A 16,731-nucleotide genomic window follows, 5' to 3' on the forward strand; every position below is an offset into this window, starting at 1 on the left:
CGGTCGGCAGCGCCGATTGGTTGTGTAGCGTGCGGGGCGGGGCGGGAAATGAGGTGAGCCGTCGCGCAGGCGGAAGCGGAAGCGGAGCCGTAAGATGGCGTACCAGACCTTCCGGCAGGAGTACCTGCAGGTGCCGCCCGTTACCCGGGCCTACACCACCGCCTGCGTCCTCACCACCGCCGCCGTGGTGAGCCAGGAGGGTGCGGGACGGCGGGGTGGGCCCGAGGGCAGGGCCGGCAGCCTCATTCTTCCCCCTTCGCTGTCTATGAGCTGGAGCGCCCGCCCCTGGGGGGAGGGATGAGGGCTACGTCCTGGTTCGCCCGCGCTTGTGAGGCGTGGCCGAGCGGAGCAAGGGGCAGGCTCGGTTCCGGTTTGGTCTCCGAGTCTGGCCTCGCTCTCCCCTGACCCTCCCGCCCTATCGCGTTTCTGCCGGTTCTGAATCCGGGCGGCTGGGTCGGTCCATTGCGGAGACGCCGAACAGCGATCCTGGTTGAAACGACCCTGCAGACTGGGCGTTACGTTGCCTACTGGATTGGGACCGGGTGGTTCTGTCACTCCCTTATCCCAGAGGACCGTGGTGCTCCACCTTTCCAGACTGTTGTACTCCTTTCCGTACTCTGATTTGTCTTGCATACCTCCAAGTTTCTCTTCACTTAAACTACTTGCTTACAAAATCAGACATAAAAATACAAAAATGTCACTGCACGCTACCACAGAAAAAAGGCTGACTTTCTCATGTTGTCTTTATGACATTTACTTTGTACTACTTCTATTGTACTTTTTATGTAGCCTGGTGTAAAACTAGGCAAATACCTAGATGAATTGATGTACCCCCTGGAAGATCTCTGCATACCCCCCAGGGGTACATATGCCCCTAATTGAGAACCACTTTTGTAGGAGTCTCCGGAGGTGTACATGGAGCCTGTGCTGAATGCACAAACAAAATCAAACCCACCAGCACTGAAATGGGTGAGGGTAGCAAGACATTTAACAGTTACACCACAGATAAGGACAGGGACTGAAAAGGAATCAGGTACCCACATGAGATACTGTGTATGTGGTTTTTTTGAGGGGGGGTCCTGGATTAGACCGTTCTCCGAGACTCATTCTCTGGTAGCTATAATACAGAGCCACTGTACTGTGAGGTGTAGAGTGTTTCACTATTGTTCTGTGCCTCTGCAGAATCGTTAAGCACCCAGCACAATGGTGTCCCATCCATTCCTGGCATTTTGCTAGAGTTATAAAATTTCTTATTAATGAAGTCGCTGGAGAAGTGTGGAAAATATGACAGAGCCCTTTCATAAAATGGTTATTATAGTAATGGCAGCTGCTAAAGTGATGCCCAAGCAAATACATGAAAAATTGGTTGCTGGTTGCTAATGTTTCCCACATTCATTGAATCCTAAAAATATCAGGGTTGGAAGGGACCTCAGGAGGTCATCTAGTCCAACCGCCTGCTCAAAGCAGGACCGGTCCCCAACTAAATCAAATTCAACATTCAAGTGACTGGACACAAATAATCTAAAAACATGCTCATTTAAGATTAACATGTCAGTTAAAAAAATATAATGTAATATCACTTTTTGAAGCCACCTGAGCTCTTGGGGTACATAAAAGTAGATAAATTCATGGAGGATAGGGCCATCGATGGCTATTAGCCAAGATGGCAGGGATGGTGTCCCTAGCCTCTGTTTGCCAGAAGCTGGGAATGGGCGACAGGGGTGGGATCACTTGATGATTACCTGTTCTGCTCATTCCTTCTGAGGCACCTGCTGTTGGCCACTGAAGACAGGAGACTGGGCTAGATGGACCCTTGGTTAGACCCAGTGTGGCCGTTCTTATGTTCTAGACACATATGCATAATGTGCAGCATAAACATATCATTAGTGGCACCGTACATATATGTTGGATGTAGTCTTTGAAGAAGTTTTTGTGTCCTGGGAAGGCTGTGAAACAGCTATTATTTTGAAAGGAGTGTTGAGAAGGAAAAACTTTGCCAAGAAATTCTTCTGAAAACTCAGTGGTTTTCGGTGAAACTAGGGTGAGCGTCCAGTAGTTATTTCTCAGAGTAAAGGGGGGAATATGCTTTTATACGGTGGAAAAAATATAAGATGTTGACATTCCTTAAAGCAGAAAGATTATTAATTTTTGCCTTATATAATGAATAATGATATAGTCATAGTAGTGCTCAGAGGCCCCATCCAGACTATTCTGTTTCATGACTCTGCAGAGCCCTGCATACGAAATGAAACTTTTTCAGATGTGAAATGAGCCAAATCCAGATCTCTGGACCAAAGCCTCGCTGTCTTTTGTACTTTACAAACATAAAATGGAAGATAGCCACTAAACCAAAGAGCTTGAAATCTAAACAGGACTAAGATGTGATAGGTAGGCACAGGACAAAATGGGGGAGGCAGAGGAAGAGGGCAGGCATGACTGTAAAAGGAACATAGGGTTGTATATGTTGGCTGAATTTAGGCTTTGCACATAATTTTTAAAATAAGAGAACATGAGATATTAATGTACCAATGACAGGTTATTTGTATCTCTACAGTAAATGAAGTGGACTTTAATGGATTGATCCTGTCACATATTTTCTCTTGTATTTCAGCAATTAGAACTAATCACACCATTTCAACTGTATTTTAACCCTGAATTAATATTTAAACACTTTCAAGTAAGTATTTTTTCTGAATGTTAAATGTGTCATCCTTGTAAGAAAATTATTAAGCTTGCAACACATTTGTTTTTCACAACTGCACATTGAGTATATTGGAATATCTTTTTTTCCTCTGCAAGGTTTCTAATAACATTCAGGTGAAGGTAAGTAGTGGTAAAAACTCATTGCTTTGATAGTTCACATTGTTCGAACAGTAGCTAAGAAACTGTATTTGCTTACACACACATTTGTGGAGCTATCTTTTACTCCTGAGGTCATTCTCCTCCAAAAAAATTAAAATTCTGCACTCAATATTTTAAAATTCTGCAAATTTTATTTGTGAAATAAATATGAAGGCTCCTGCATGGCATTGGGGAGCACAGGCCACTGGGTTGCGCAGAGGTGGGAGATCACTGTGCAGCTCCCTGCTGGGACACGGACTCATTGGTGAGGCTGCACCCAGCAATGACACAGCACAAGGACCCAGCCTGCCCCCAGAAATACCTTAGGGCCTTGCCCCTCGTTGTGGGCAGGCAGGCTCAGCAAGGCAGGATCCAAGTGGGGAAGGATCCAGGTGTGGGTTGAGAAGGTTCTGTGTGGGGCAATCTCGGTGCGGGCAGCTCAGTGGGAGATCCGGGCGTGGAGGGGATCTGGATGCACAAGGGCTTGTTGGGGGGCTCTGGGTACAATAGTAATGGGACTCTGCAGGGGGGTCCAGGTGAAGGTGGTTGGGGATCAACAGTGGGGGGTCTGGGTGTGGGGGGATAGAGGTCGTCGGGGGTCTAGATGTGGGGGGTAAGTGGGGAGCTCAGATGGTGGGGGAGTGGGGCTCAGTGGGATGGGGATTCAGGTGTAGGTGGTTGGGGCTTGGTGGGTGGGGATCCTGGTTGCATGTGGGTCATCTTGGTGGTCCAAGTGCAGTGGGAGTGGGGCTCATTGAGGGGAGGGGTTCAGAGTGCAGGGGGGCGAGTGAGACTTGGCGGGAGGGTCTGGGTATGAGGGGGTCTGGATGCACTGGGGTTGGGTGGTGGGGGGAGCAGCTCCCTGTACAGGAATCCCTCCCCCTGCAGCTGAGGAACAATGGGTGCAGAAAGTGTCTGTGTCGGGAGTTTGCAGAGCTTCCTACAGCCAGGGGAGAAATCTGGGGGTTGGTCTGACCCGGCCCCGGATGCCGTGCTGGGGGAGAGGAAGTCCTGTCCTACCCAACCCAGCCGGGACTAGCAGCTGAGCCTGGCGCAGGATTGGAGCCACCAACCAGGTTTTCCCCAGTCCTGCCTCCTGCCCCACAGTGATTTACTTCTCTGCTGGCTGCCCTGGGCACCTGAAACGTACTGTTGGGGAGGGTCGCATGACCGCTCTTGTGGCTTCCCTTTGCTTCCCTGTCAGAAAGTCATTTTACTGCAGGGAAGCAAAGAAATCTGCAGGGGACATCAATTCTGCGCATGTGCAGTGGTGCAGAATTTCCCCAGGAGTAATCTTTCTTTTTACATATTTTCAGTCTAACTTGCAGAGTAATTTCCTTCCGTTTTGCAGTGTGTATGTTTTGGGTGATGGTGCTCTGCTGTCTTGTTTTGGGGACATAATTTCAGATGCAGTACTCTAGGTAGTATTGTCATATTACACAGAGTGCTCACACTAAAGCAGTGTTAAAAGTCAAATAAACTTGATAAAATTTTGGGCAGTCTTCACATGGATTAAAAATTAGATTGCCAAGTGCTTAGTCACTCTTTCTGCCTGCCAGCTCTTCTCAAGTGAGCAGGCATCCGAAGGAGCAACACCTCGTATCACACTAAGGATTCTTCTGAAAGATTGTTTCAGGGTGCCAGGATGTGTCTGACTGATTCAGCTCAGCTGTTAACACAATAACGAAGCTAAAAAATTGCTTACAATGAAAGCTTGTTGGTTCTGAAATACAGCTGAATTGTCAAACTGACAAGCTGTCCTTACTCCTACTTCATGCAGAATTATGTTTCTAAGTGATCATACTGACCTCTGACAGATTAATTTTTTTGAATTCTATCTGAGCACACATTTTACTTTGGGTAATGAAACATTGCTTTAGCTTTCCTAAAGATGAACTAATCTTGCTTCAATCCAAGTCTGTATTTCATTGTGGAGAGGAATTTTGATATGGTAGAACTGAAGATGCATCACTGACCTATTCTGCAAACCCAGTAATTATACAAAATTTAGTGTTTCAATTTTCTTCTCTGCAAAGAATTGTTTGCAAAAGGAAGCGCTGTCATGAAGTTTTATAAGACCAAGACTTTCCTATTTTTATAAAATATGTTACCGTATATTTACTAATATACTATTAAGTATTGCATATAATTAAAACTAAACTGCTGCCAGGATGAACAAAATATATTTGTTATAGTATACTTTGCTTTTAAATATGCCGTTGTTTACTTGGAAAATTTGGGTATAGCAATGTATTTCCAAGTCTTTAATGCAAAGTAATAAGGTTTACTGAATTTTAGAGTCTTAGACTATTGAAAAAGATCATTATATTCGCTATTACAATGTTCAAAAACCATGTTCATAAAGTTCTTTTAGCTTATGTGGATTAAACAGAAACTTCTTTCTGTATTCTCTGTGTAGAGAAATACTTGAGATGGCTACCATTTATATTTAAGTTGTCTTATCTGTTTTCGTCTTATTCTGACAGGTATGGAGGTTGATTACAAATTACTTATTCTTTGGGCCAGTTGGATTTAATTTTTTATTTAATATGATTTTTTTGTATCCTTTATAAAAAGTGTATCTCACCTCTTTGGAATGCAAAACTTTGCTGTGTGTCAGTGTCCACACTGAATGAGGGTCCAGTTCTGCACCACATTCTGAACTCAGTGGGAGTTCTGCGCCACTGACTTCAGTAGAGCCAGGATTTCACCCTAAATATCTAATTCAGTAATTCTTTTTCAGTGAGCTTTCATTGTTTCAATCTTGATTTGGAATGAACAGTACTAGGAGTGAGAATTCATTCTGTAGTACCGGACTTTTCTATTAAAATAGCCAATAAGACTGCTAATCGGGCAGGTATTTTTTCTGTGGTGTGAATATTTGTCCATTAACTCAGAACTGGACTGAGACCATCAAATTCACTTCATTCAATTTCAATACTTGCTTGATAATCTACTATAAAAATCCTTCGATTGTGAAGGATGTTGGGGAATTCTACATATAAAACCTATATGAAGATATGTAAAAAGCTGTTTGATTTTTTTCATCTTTCTGCTGAATGTGCTTAGTATCAGACTTTCCTGACCTACACCTTCAGATATCGTTACTGCCGAATGCTTGAGGAGGGGTCTTTCCGAGGTCGGACAGCAGACTTCGTATTTATGTTCCTTTTTGGTGGACTGTTAATGACTGTATCCTTTTTTACTGTTTTAATACAGCTACCATTAACACGGAGAACACAAACCCTGTGCTTTGAAAGTACAGTGAGGTCAGAATGACTCTATTTTAAGTGGGCTTCAAAACTTTCCAGATCTTGTGGTTACTATTGTCAAAGTTTGACTCAGACTCACAATTTATCAGACCGCTCTGTTTTATTAGCAAAGCTGCTCTGCTAATACATTTAGAAGTGAGCCCCCCGAGTGGGGCTTGTGTCTTTTAATTTATACAGTTTTTTGGAGAACAAGTTACAGAGAAGTTACAGACAAAAGAAGAAAAAGATTTTAGTCACCACCCTTCGAGATCCCTGAGACCAGTCACGTATCTTCAATTACCTGCCACCCTTAACAATCTCCTTTAACAGCTTCCAGTTAACTTAACTAATTGCCTTTCACACCTTCCATTCTGATGCCTGCTTCTTAGACGTGCTGGCTCTATCTTAATTGCTTCTCCATTCAAAAACTAACTGTCCCTACGTGTGCTCCCTCAGATACTTTGTAACATGTTTTGGCATGCCCTCTCGTATACAATGTATCCAGCATGTCCCCTTATACAAGGTTATACTTATACAATGTTATACTTCCACACTATTAAATGTGGAATTGATCTTTTGCACTTTAATATTTGAGTTAAGGCTATAAAGATGAGATCCTAGATTGAAAGATGCTATTTAACTGTACAAGTATTATCGTGAGGATTGAAGGGAATGTTGTTCTCCTGGTGAATTTACCCCTCCACCCCCTCCCCACACAATATAGATGCTGTGTGTAAAATAGCTTCTGTAATAATAAACCCCTCATGGTGTATTTGCAGCATGGAGTATTTAAGGGGGATTAAACTATAGGTGTCTGGTTTGACTGAGGAAATATTTAAGTTTGTTTGGAAAACCATAGAATCAAAGGTCAGGTATGTCTGTTTTTGTTGATGCCATGAGTGGCCTCCAAAATGATTTTTTTCTGCAGCCCATAGGTTCCTCTCGCCCCAGTATTCATATTTTAATTTTCAACAAGTTGATATTTTATACGTGCACTGATATTTTCTTTAACTATTTGTGTCAGCTTTTTGGCTTGTTTGTGAACTTGGTTTTCTTGGGTCAGGCCTTTACAATAATGCTCGTGTATGTGTGGAGCCGCAGGAATCCCTACGTCCGTATGAACTTTTTTGGTCTTCTCATCTTCCAGGCCCCATTTCTACCCTGGGTGCTCATGGGCTTTTCATTGCTATTGGGGAACTCCATCATTGTGGATCTTTTGGGTAAGAAGCTATTAAAAATGAAATCCTTAGACTTTTTGGGCACTCCGTCATAAACTACTGGTAGGTAAAGTCTCTTCTCCACCTGCTTAGTACCTCTTCCTGCAAAGAGAAAGGGATTATCAGGCCATGTTGGCTCTTTATGGCCATATCAGTGCTTTAATGCACTACTAGAGAGGTAAGTAGATATCCATAAGTTTCCAGTGACAGGGTTGGTTATGGTTTCAGGATTAGCCTGGATGGTGTAGGTGATGGATCTCTCAAACTTTTCTGTCTCATGAGCAGTTCCCTCTCTATGCTGCTCCTCTGAGAGTCACTTCTTCTAATCAGGTGTGTGCATTGGGAATCTTTAGTTTCCACACACATCAATAATTCTTTGTACTGGCCTCACTGGTATTTCAAAAGAAAGTGCTGTGATTGCCAGGACAAGGATTTTTGGAATTACCTCAGATCCAGAAGTGCTCACTGAACACAGCTGAGCAGAAAGCAGGCCACCCTTTTAGAGAAGAAACTGGGTTGGGGAAGTCTTCAGAGCTGGAGCAATGGTCTGGGATTGACTTATTTCATGAGTGATTGTAACAGATCCAATACTCTTTGTGGGATCTGAGAGGTCTTACTGCATAACCCTGTTCCAAAGGCCACCTCTACCTGTCTTGCTCAGTTTATCTTGGTACACATCTGACAAGTATTTGTAACTTTGGTATTTCTGATATTTCAGCTTTTTTTTAAAAGACTTGTTTTCCAAAGTGCTTTGAACAACTTATTATCTGATACATTCTTTATTTCTTTTGGAAGAGGAAACAGTGTTCTACATTAAAGACTTCTGAAAAAGTTTTTTGTTCTGAAATGGGACCTTAGCTAAATAGTGAGTTTTATACTCTGAGGGATTAAGGCGACAAACCTTTAACTAAAGGAGTCATCTTATTCCACTGATAGTGTTTCTATTAACCTTTTTCATATAGGGGGAAAAAAATGTAAAAGCAGCAAGGAGGCCACTTGATTATTTTTTGTTGTGACCTAATTGTTTACATGGTCTGATGTACAGGGTACTGTGTTCTACCAGTTTTCATTGTTCTTGTACATGGTGGCGTACTCTTGTGTTGTAATGTCTCCAAGTAGTGCAGTGTTTTGCTTCTGCATTACTTGGAGAGAGTCAGATATACATGGCTGACTGTGGGCGTGAGACTTAATTGTGTAAGGCAGCTTGTATTCTGACATTTTTGTCAGTACAAATGAAACCATACCATGAAATTGTTTAGACGGTTGTGACAGACTTTTTCTTATATTTATATGACTCATGATGCTATAGATCTCTTCTAGTATGGCCCTTAATTCTAGTGTTTTATACTGCAGTATATAGTAACATGCTACTTCAGTTCCTTTTAACATCATGCTATTTATAAAGGGCATCAAACACACAGTTTGTCTTTTTTTTTATTTTATGAAAAATCTATTGAAACATTTTAAAGGTGGTATAATGGCAATATTGAAAGTCACCAGTTCAATTTCAGCTTTCTTTTTTATTGATTCTAGGGATCGCAGTTGGACACATATATTTTTTCTTAGAGGATATCTTTCCTAATCAGCCTGGTGGTGGACGGCTTCTGAAAACACCATCTCTTTTGTAAGTGTTACCTTCCAGTTTGTAGCACATGGACAAATGTGTTTGTACACAATGTTTTTTTTAAACTAATTCAAATACAAGTGAATTTGGAAATTTGAGATAAATAGCACTGAATTCATCATACTGTTCCATTTAATCAGTTGCTGTAGTTGTCATATGGGTGTTACAGTTGCCAGAAGGGGAGAGGATCCAAGAGACACTCTTAAGACCTGGTCTAACTTCTGAAAAGATCCAAGAACTCCTATGCTAACTATGCACCAAATATATCTGAATCTGTTAAAAGAAACCCATTTTAGGACAGGGTGTCAGTATGAGTTCAGAGTGTAAAATACACAAAATGAGTGAGAAGCTTAACGTGGCTAATATTTTACACTTGGGTAGATACCCCCTTCCCTCCCCACCATCCAAAAGAGTCTATCATGTGTTTTGTGATCATGTGCTGTTCACACAGTGCCATTCATATTCTTTCACCTCTTAGGCAGAGAATAGTAACCAACTGGAACACTGCACACTAGAATGGATACGGGGAACTTTCCTGAAGGTCGGGCTAAACATCTTGAAAATTCTCTGTGTAGAGCAGACAAGACCTCAGTTTTTAAAACCTCAAACTGCCTGGCATTCTTGCCTTCAGAATGTTGTAGTGCTGAGATGATCCTGTCTAGATTTGATTTCCGGGGAGTCAGGATATTCTAAGCCTGATATTTTAAACAAGTAAGGCCTTGTGTACATGGGAAAATTGACTGGCATAGCTGTTGAGAATAAGTCCCCCATGTGGACACGCTTCTGGAATAAAAGCGATTTTTATTCTGGAATAATTACTTTGCTTTGATAGCTGAGTAATTATTTTGGAATAAAATCACTTATTCCAGAATAGATGCTCTCACAAAGGAGTTATTGCAGGATAAACCATACTGGAATAGCTATAATGGAATAGTTATTCTGCAATAGTTATAGCTATGCTGGTCAATTCCCCCGCATACAGATGGGGTCTTAACTGTCAGCTGTTGGGAGGTTCCCTTTGGCTCACCTGGTAGAGTGGATGCCTGTGGACCAAGTGAGGGACAGTTCTTGTTCTATGATTTTATCCACAGGGCTTCACTTAAGGTCCAGTCTAGTATCTGATCACCAATATTTTGGGACTACTTGAGTTTCTTTCGTTGTCGCTTTGTTCAGAAGACTGGTTATGAATCCTGTCATGTCCTGAATTTGTGAATGTTCAGACATAGCAATCTTCTTAAATGTGTCTGCTGTAGTCTTGTCTTCAACTCGGTATTTTCCATGCTCCCTTTTGAAAATATTTCTGAGTGTCCTGTCATTCCTTTTGTGAACATATAATCATATAATTCCTTTAGCTATTTTAGTGTCAGCCAGTGTTTGCCTTACATAACAGCACAAACTTTTATACTACTGCCAAAGACTGAAAGCTAAATTTACTCTCACTTTCTTTGCTCAAGTTTTGATCTTGGGTATAATTTTTTATATCCAGTCTAATTCTTTGTTTGTAAATTACTTGGTAGATTTTGGGCACTTGGTAAACAGATATGCACAGAGGTGAAATCTCTTAAACTGGTTTGATTGGCAGCATAATCTACAGGATTAAGTATGATTTCGGGAATTGGGAAATCCTGAATTGTAATTCTGACTAAGCTACAGACTTTTCTGTTGATTTTTAACAAGTCAACCTCTCTGTACCTTAGCCTTTCAACTGTGAAATGGAGTCACTTGTCTATCTCTGATATATTATGAAGATCAGCTAATGTTTGCACAGCTCTCCATAGATATGAAGAAATATTTACTACTACAGTGACCTATTATTTCTTCTCCAAATACTGCTTTTTAAATGTTAGCTGTAAGAAATTCATCCTTACATCTTTTAATAAAGCTAATTGGAAGCTATAATTATTCTATCCCATCATTCTTCATTTACATGCACTACAACTTCCCTGCTTCCAAGTAGTCTATAGTGCCACCCTACAGTAATTTAATTCTAAATAATAAGAGACATGTATGGCTGGAAGGGATCTCAAGAGGTCCTCTAGTCCATCCCTCTGCGCTGACTCAGGACCAGGTATACCTAGGCCATCTCTGACAGGTGTTTGTGTAAGCTGTTCTTAAAAACCTCCAGTGATGGGGATTCTACAACTTCCCTTGGTAATCTATTCCAGTGTTTAGCTGTTTTTCTAGTTAGAAAGTTTTTCTTGATATCTACCCTAAATCTCCCTTCCTGCAGATTGAGCCCATTACTTCTTGTCGTACCTTCAGTGACTATGGAGGACAATTAATCATCCTCTTTATAACAGACCTTAACATATTTGAAGACTGTTATCAGGCCCCTCATCATTATCTTTTCTGAAGACTAAACATGCCCAGTTTTTTAACCTTTCCTCATATGTCAGGTTTTCTTAACTTTTTATCGTTTTTGTTGTTCTTCTCTTGACTTTCTCCAGTTTGTCCACATCTTTCTTAAAATGTGGCACCCAGAACTGGACACAGTACTCCAGCTGAGGCCTCACCAGTGCTGAGTAGAGTGGAACAATTACTTCCCTTGTCTTACGTATGATACTCCTGTTAATATGCCCCAGAATTATATTAGTTTTTTTGCAACTGCATCACTTTGGCTTAGTTCAATTTGTGATCCACTATAACCCCCAGATCTTTTTTAGCAGTACCTACTGCCTAGTCTGTTGTTTCCTGTTTTGTATTCAAAAAAGGAAATTAGGTTATTCTGGCATAATTTGTTCTTGACAACTTCATGTGGCCTATTGCTTATAATTTATTCGTGTTTCAGTTGAACCCGTGAAATTGAAATCCCTTCATTCTCTATATATTTTTGTCTGATTTTCTATGTTTGTATACTTCTCCCAAAGGACTTCCTCTAACCGTAGGATGTTGATAAATTGTATAGTTAATTGTTTGACCACACTTTGGTTTGTTATGAAATATATGCAAGAGACCAAATAAGCTATATCCGTCAGATTTATTGCCGTAATCCCATAATAATATAGTAAAGGGAAAAGGTTCAACACAATACCAATCTCTGGGAAGCCATCTTATGCAGCATTGTTACATTCAGCTTACACAAGATGCGCTTCCAAAGTTACACTCCTAAAGCTATATTTTTATACCCACCTGTTTATAAGTAATAGGTATTGAGTACATAATCTGAAACTAGATTTAACCAATCATCTTTGTATTTTATTTTTCTGGTACCATGGTGTGTCCCTTGTCATTGTTCTGAACATGTGCATTTCACGTCACAAGGGGCATGAAGGCACCTAGGTTGGTATCAGGCTTGAACAATCATATATCTTATCCTTTTCCTTTGGGACATTCCAGTAATGGCTTGTGAAGAATAACTCCCTACCTGTTTCTGTGGTAACACACTCATGTCCTGATACTGACATTTTTCCTATTTACTTAAGCCAAAGTTTACTTCAGCTAATGCAAGGTGTTATGGGATACTTGACATGGGTGAACAGAATTGTGAGGAGAGTATAATATACAGTTCACATAACTTCCCAACACTTAGTAATAATACTCTGCCCAACATATGTTTTGGCTAACGGGGGGGTTTTGTCCTGTTTTTCCTATGGCTAGTTTGAATTCTCTTCATGTTTTTCTTCTTTTCCTCCATGTCCTCTTGTTTCATTGCTCAGTACTGTTCAATCATCTGTTTCCATGCAGCTGACTGATGTGAAGACTCCTTTTCTTTGGCTGCCACTTCCTGTTCACTAGTTCCCCCTCAGACCAACAAGTACAGTATGCCCCTTTGTGCTTAGCTGTAGCTTAGATTAATTTGGAGCCTATTTTTGCCCTTGTTCCCTGAGCTGCCTGTTCTTGGTTTAGAGTAGGGTGCCTCTGAAATTTGAAACTGTTTTTAAGGTTAGCTCATATGAAAAATACAACGTTTCTCCTTACCTGTCTTGAGTCTTGTTGCTTCAACCACTGAGCATGACAGTTTCAGATTCATGCATATATCTTTACTTCAAATTCCTTCAATCCGGTTGTGTTGTTTATATAATTTTCAGTAGTGAGAATTAACTGTGGCTTTGGCTGACGTGGCTTTGGCTGACTTGGTCAGCATGAAACTAGGTGGCAAGGAAGACAGTTTTTAAATGACAAGAAATTCATAATTAGCTGTTACTTCAAGAGACTCTCTGCTGTATTTCACATAGGAACACCAGAGGTTGACATAAATGTGGCTTTTTTTCTGGTAGCCCCCTCAGAACCAGGAAACAACGGTGGTTCTTAGAATATGGTGTTCATGTAGATCCCACTCTAAGTGCATGTGTGTGTTAAATTAGAATATTTTGAATAGCAGTGTCCATTGGTTTGTGTTTATACCATGCATGCCCTTTTGTCCACACCCAAAGAAGCCACAACCATCCTTCAGTTCCATTGCTAACTCAGAATCCCAGATAAAGAGAACGGCAAAAAAACAGGGTTGCAGGGTGGGTTGTGGAATCCATATAGGCAACAACAGTAACTCAGAACCATAGTTACTAAAGGTAAGTAACCACTCCATTTTGGTAGTAATGTAAATGATAACTGTAAAATTGTTAGTTGACCAAACTAAAATGTGTGGAAGGCTGAGATGCTTTTATCTCAGGAGTATAAAGAGCTACTACACATAAACCTGTTCCCTCGGCAACTGATTTAACACCTGGCACAGAGTGAACTAGGAGTTCCTGTCTTCCAGTTGTTAGGGCAATAACATTTTGTAATAGTGAATCATGTCTGGAAATCAGACCTGAAAGTCAGGCTCTTTCCTCCAATCAACATGCTTACTGCTCCCTTCCTCACAATTATTCGTCGTCCATCTTTTCATTTGACAGCATAGCACCCATGCTGACTAGCAAGTTAAATAATTTAATTGTACTCAAACCTTCTTGTTTGCCTAGATTAATACTTACTCTCCTTCCTATCCAGCATGGAAACCAGCAAGCAGCCTTAGAGCTTCAAGTTGATTCCAAGCACCAATCAAAAAGAAGGCATGTTGGGATTGCTTTAAAATCTTTCTGCCTGGTGACCTGAATCCTAGGGCATGTCTACACTATAAACTTAAATTGACCTATGTTAGGTCGACTTACAACCACTGCAGTTCATGTCCACGCTACCTTCCTTCTGTTGGTGATGCACGTCCTCATGAGGAGCACTTCCACTGACATCAGAGGGTCAGTGTGGAGGGCTGTGATCCCGGGCTCTCCGCTCCACACACAGCTCCCCGCCTGGCACCCCCTCCTCACCCCCTGGGCTCTTGGCTCCCCGCCGTCGAGAGCCTGGCTGCCCCCCAAGGCTCTGCGTCCAGAGTCCAAGCGGCTCCAGGCAAGGGAGCCAGGAGCCTCAGGGCAGCCAGTGGGGGCCGAGAAATTGACAAGAATGCCAGCTAACAGCCAATCATAGTAATGCAGTGTCTACAGGGATACTGCATTGCCCTAACTACACCGACACAGGCCCTTCACCTCTCATGGAGGTGGAGTTATGTCAGTGTAATAGGGTACTTACATAGGTGGGAGCAAGGCTGTAGCGTGTACACTGACATAATTAGGTTGATGTAAGCTGCCTTGCGTTGACCTTACTCTGTAATGTAGACCAAGCCTTAGACTCATTAGTCAGAAAATTTTACATTTTTTCTTTATAGGATTCTTGCCAAAAGATGATAATATGGCTCAGTGACTAGAATTGCTGTGGCTGAACTGTGCTGTTAGCTAGGTTACCAAACTATATTTATAGAGGCTGTTAGTGAAAGGATACTGAAGGTTTTTTGAGGTAAATCAAAGACTTGGCTAATTATTCCAGCTTCATTGGTAGTCTTTAAAATACTTCACCCAATATCTTGGTCCCACCTAGTCTGTAGCATGTTCCTGTAAATTGGTTTAAGTTGGGTCATGTCTCTGCCGGCTAAGAAAACTGTTAATGCTGTTCTTTTAAGTATGTTTAGATATATTTTGCTGGAGATGTGCTAACGTGGCTTCTGTAGCTGCTGTAGACAAGGCCATCGATTCAACTTCACTAACCCTGTTGTTAGAAGTAAGGCATATTTGAACTTGAGTCTTTTATGATCATCTTATTTAAACTTTTAATTTTGAAGGGCTTGCACCATAGGATCTGCCCCAAATGAGCTGATTGGATTTCAACTGGAGGACAAATGTGACTTGGATTTAGATGACTGACACTGTTGCATACTGTATCTTGTAGTGAGAATGTTACATTGACTGCTTGCCTCAAGTGTAAACTGTGTATTTACATATAACTTCTGCTTTTTAGGAAAGCAATGTTTGATACACCAGAAGATGATCCCAATTACAATCCACTGCCCGAAGAGCGACCAGGAGGATTTGCATGGGGTGAAGGTCAGCGCCTCGGAGGCTAATAAATGGCCAATACCCAGACATAACTGGAAGGAACTAAACTGAAGTACCATATTGGGAATTCTCTTACTCCTTGTTGCAGAAAGGACACTTTATAGCTTTATGGTTCTGAAGACAAGAAGCACTTTATGATGTGGCAGTCTAACTAGTCCAAGACATTTCCAGGAGACTACCAGTGTCTCTCTACACCAGGGGTTTTGTTGCATTGGTACTGAAAGCATAATCTAGTGGAGCCCAAAAAAACCAACCAACCCAACTGGAAACCATTTCCTGTTAACTTCAGTTAACAAGACCATGTGTACTCTTTTTTAAAAATGTTTCTAAGGCATTTTTTTCCAAGTTATTTGATACAGGAAACTGTATGGGAAACTTTGAGGGACAAAATAAAACTTTGGCTTTTACTTTTTTTCTCATTGGATAAAAAGCAGATGAGTGAGATCTTTTAAAGTGATTCCCTATTCTCGTTGTTGAAGGCTGATATGAAGCAAAATACACTAAATTTCCAAGCCTGTTTTCTTTTGAGTCAGACAGGATTTTAATTTTGGATGGTGCAAATTTTACCTTGCTAATTCTATGAAAGTAGATTGCTGTAGTTCCAGTACGAGCCCTATTATGAACCTACCTTGCAGGCTGAGAATACATCTTGATCCAGATTATTTTGAACTACATGTGTGCAAATGGCCAGGTATGAATCTCACTGACATGCTTTACATGCAGTAGCAAATGCAAATATGCATGGATAGTTCTGAAAAATCTAGCTCTTTTTTTTTCAAAGTGGTCAGCAAATTATTCAGACTGCTGTGAAAATTTCCCCATATAATTTACACTAGTAGCTCTTAGACTGGGATACGCATAGCTTTGAGATAGTGAGTGAATAAAATAAAATGTCTTGTGACTGCTTGTTACCTTCTTGCATAATCTGTTGATTTGAGGGAAATGGTAGAAAAGAAGAGAAGGCTAGAGAAAGTTTAACAGATGCCTGCTGCAAACATGAAAGGTCCTTGTTGTGTGTTTTGGTGTTAATAAAAGGTGCCAGTGACAACCTCGGAGACATGGCAACAATTCTAGGTTTCCTCACCAACATGCCTCAGCCACGACCTGTAGAGAAGAGGGTTATTAATGCTGTGTGCTAAGTACAGTCCCTGAACTCTGCAGAGACTGCCAATGAGAGGGCTGTGAGTGATATGGACATCTAGCCAACAAGAATTGGAGTGACATCAACTCATTTCACATAGGCCGCTGAACAGCTGTCACAGAATGGACCAGCTTACCTGGATTGGATTTGATCTACTGACTTGTCTGAGAGATTTCGTATCCCACTTCTGATCACTGAAGGTATCCATCCATAGTAATCATGAATTTCAAAAATTGAGTGCGGTGTGTGTACTCTGATGTTTTGGTGGGGGCTGATGGTGGGTTGTAGACCT

The 16,731-nt window shown here is 41.3% G+C and overlaps 1 protein-coding gene across 4 annotated transcripts; it reads left to right on the forward strand.

Annotated features, from left to right (window-relative positions):
- Window positions 1-63: 63 nt before the first annotated feature.
- On the forward strand, window positions 64-16,209 carry DERL2 (derlin 2). Of its 4 annotated transcripts, XM_077836347.1 has the most exons (9): window positions 64-187; window positions 2,612-2,677; window positions 2,800-2,823; window positions 5,328-5,401; window positions 5,940-6,033; window positions 7,117-7,312; window positions 8,843-8,933; window positions 13,863-13,924; window positions 15,201-15,324. In XM_077836347.1, exons 1-8 carry the CDS (start codon window positions 95-97, stop codon window positions 13,885-13,887), a joined length of 663 nt encoding a protein of 220 aa, XP_077692473.1. In that variant the 5' UTR covers window positions 64-94; the 3' UTR covers window positions 13,888-13,924; window positions 15,201-15,324. The 4 variants fall into 4 exon arrangements, with proteins under 4 accessions (XP_077692473.1, XP_077692470.1, XP_077692471.1 ...); XM_077836344.1 differs by lacking the exon at window positions 13,863-13,924 and having other exon boundaries at window positions 15,201-16,209; XM_077836345.1 differs by lacking the exons at window positions 2,800-2,823; window positions 13,863-13,924 and having other exon boundaries at window positions 15,201-16,209.
- The last annotated feature ends 522 nt before the right edge of the window (window positions 16,210-16,731 follow it).

This window comes from Eretmochelys imbricata, chromosome 17, assembly GCF_965152235.1.
Source record: "Eretmochelys imbricata isolate rEreImb1 chromosome 17, rEreImb1.hap1, whole genome shotgun sequence".
Taxonomy (NCBI): Eukaryota; Metazoa; Chordata; order Testudines; family Cheloniidae; genus Eretmochelys; species Eretmochelys imbricata.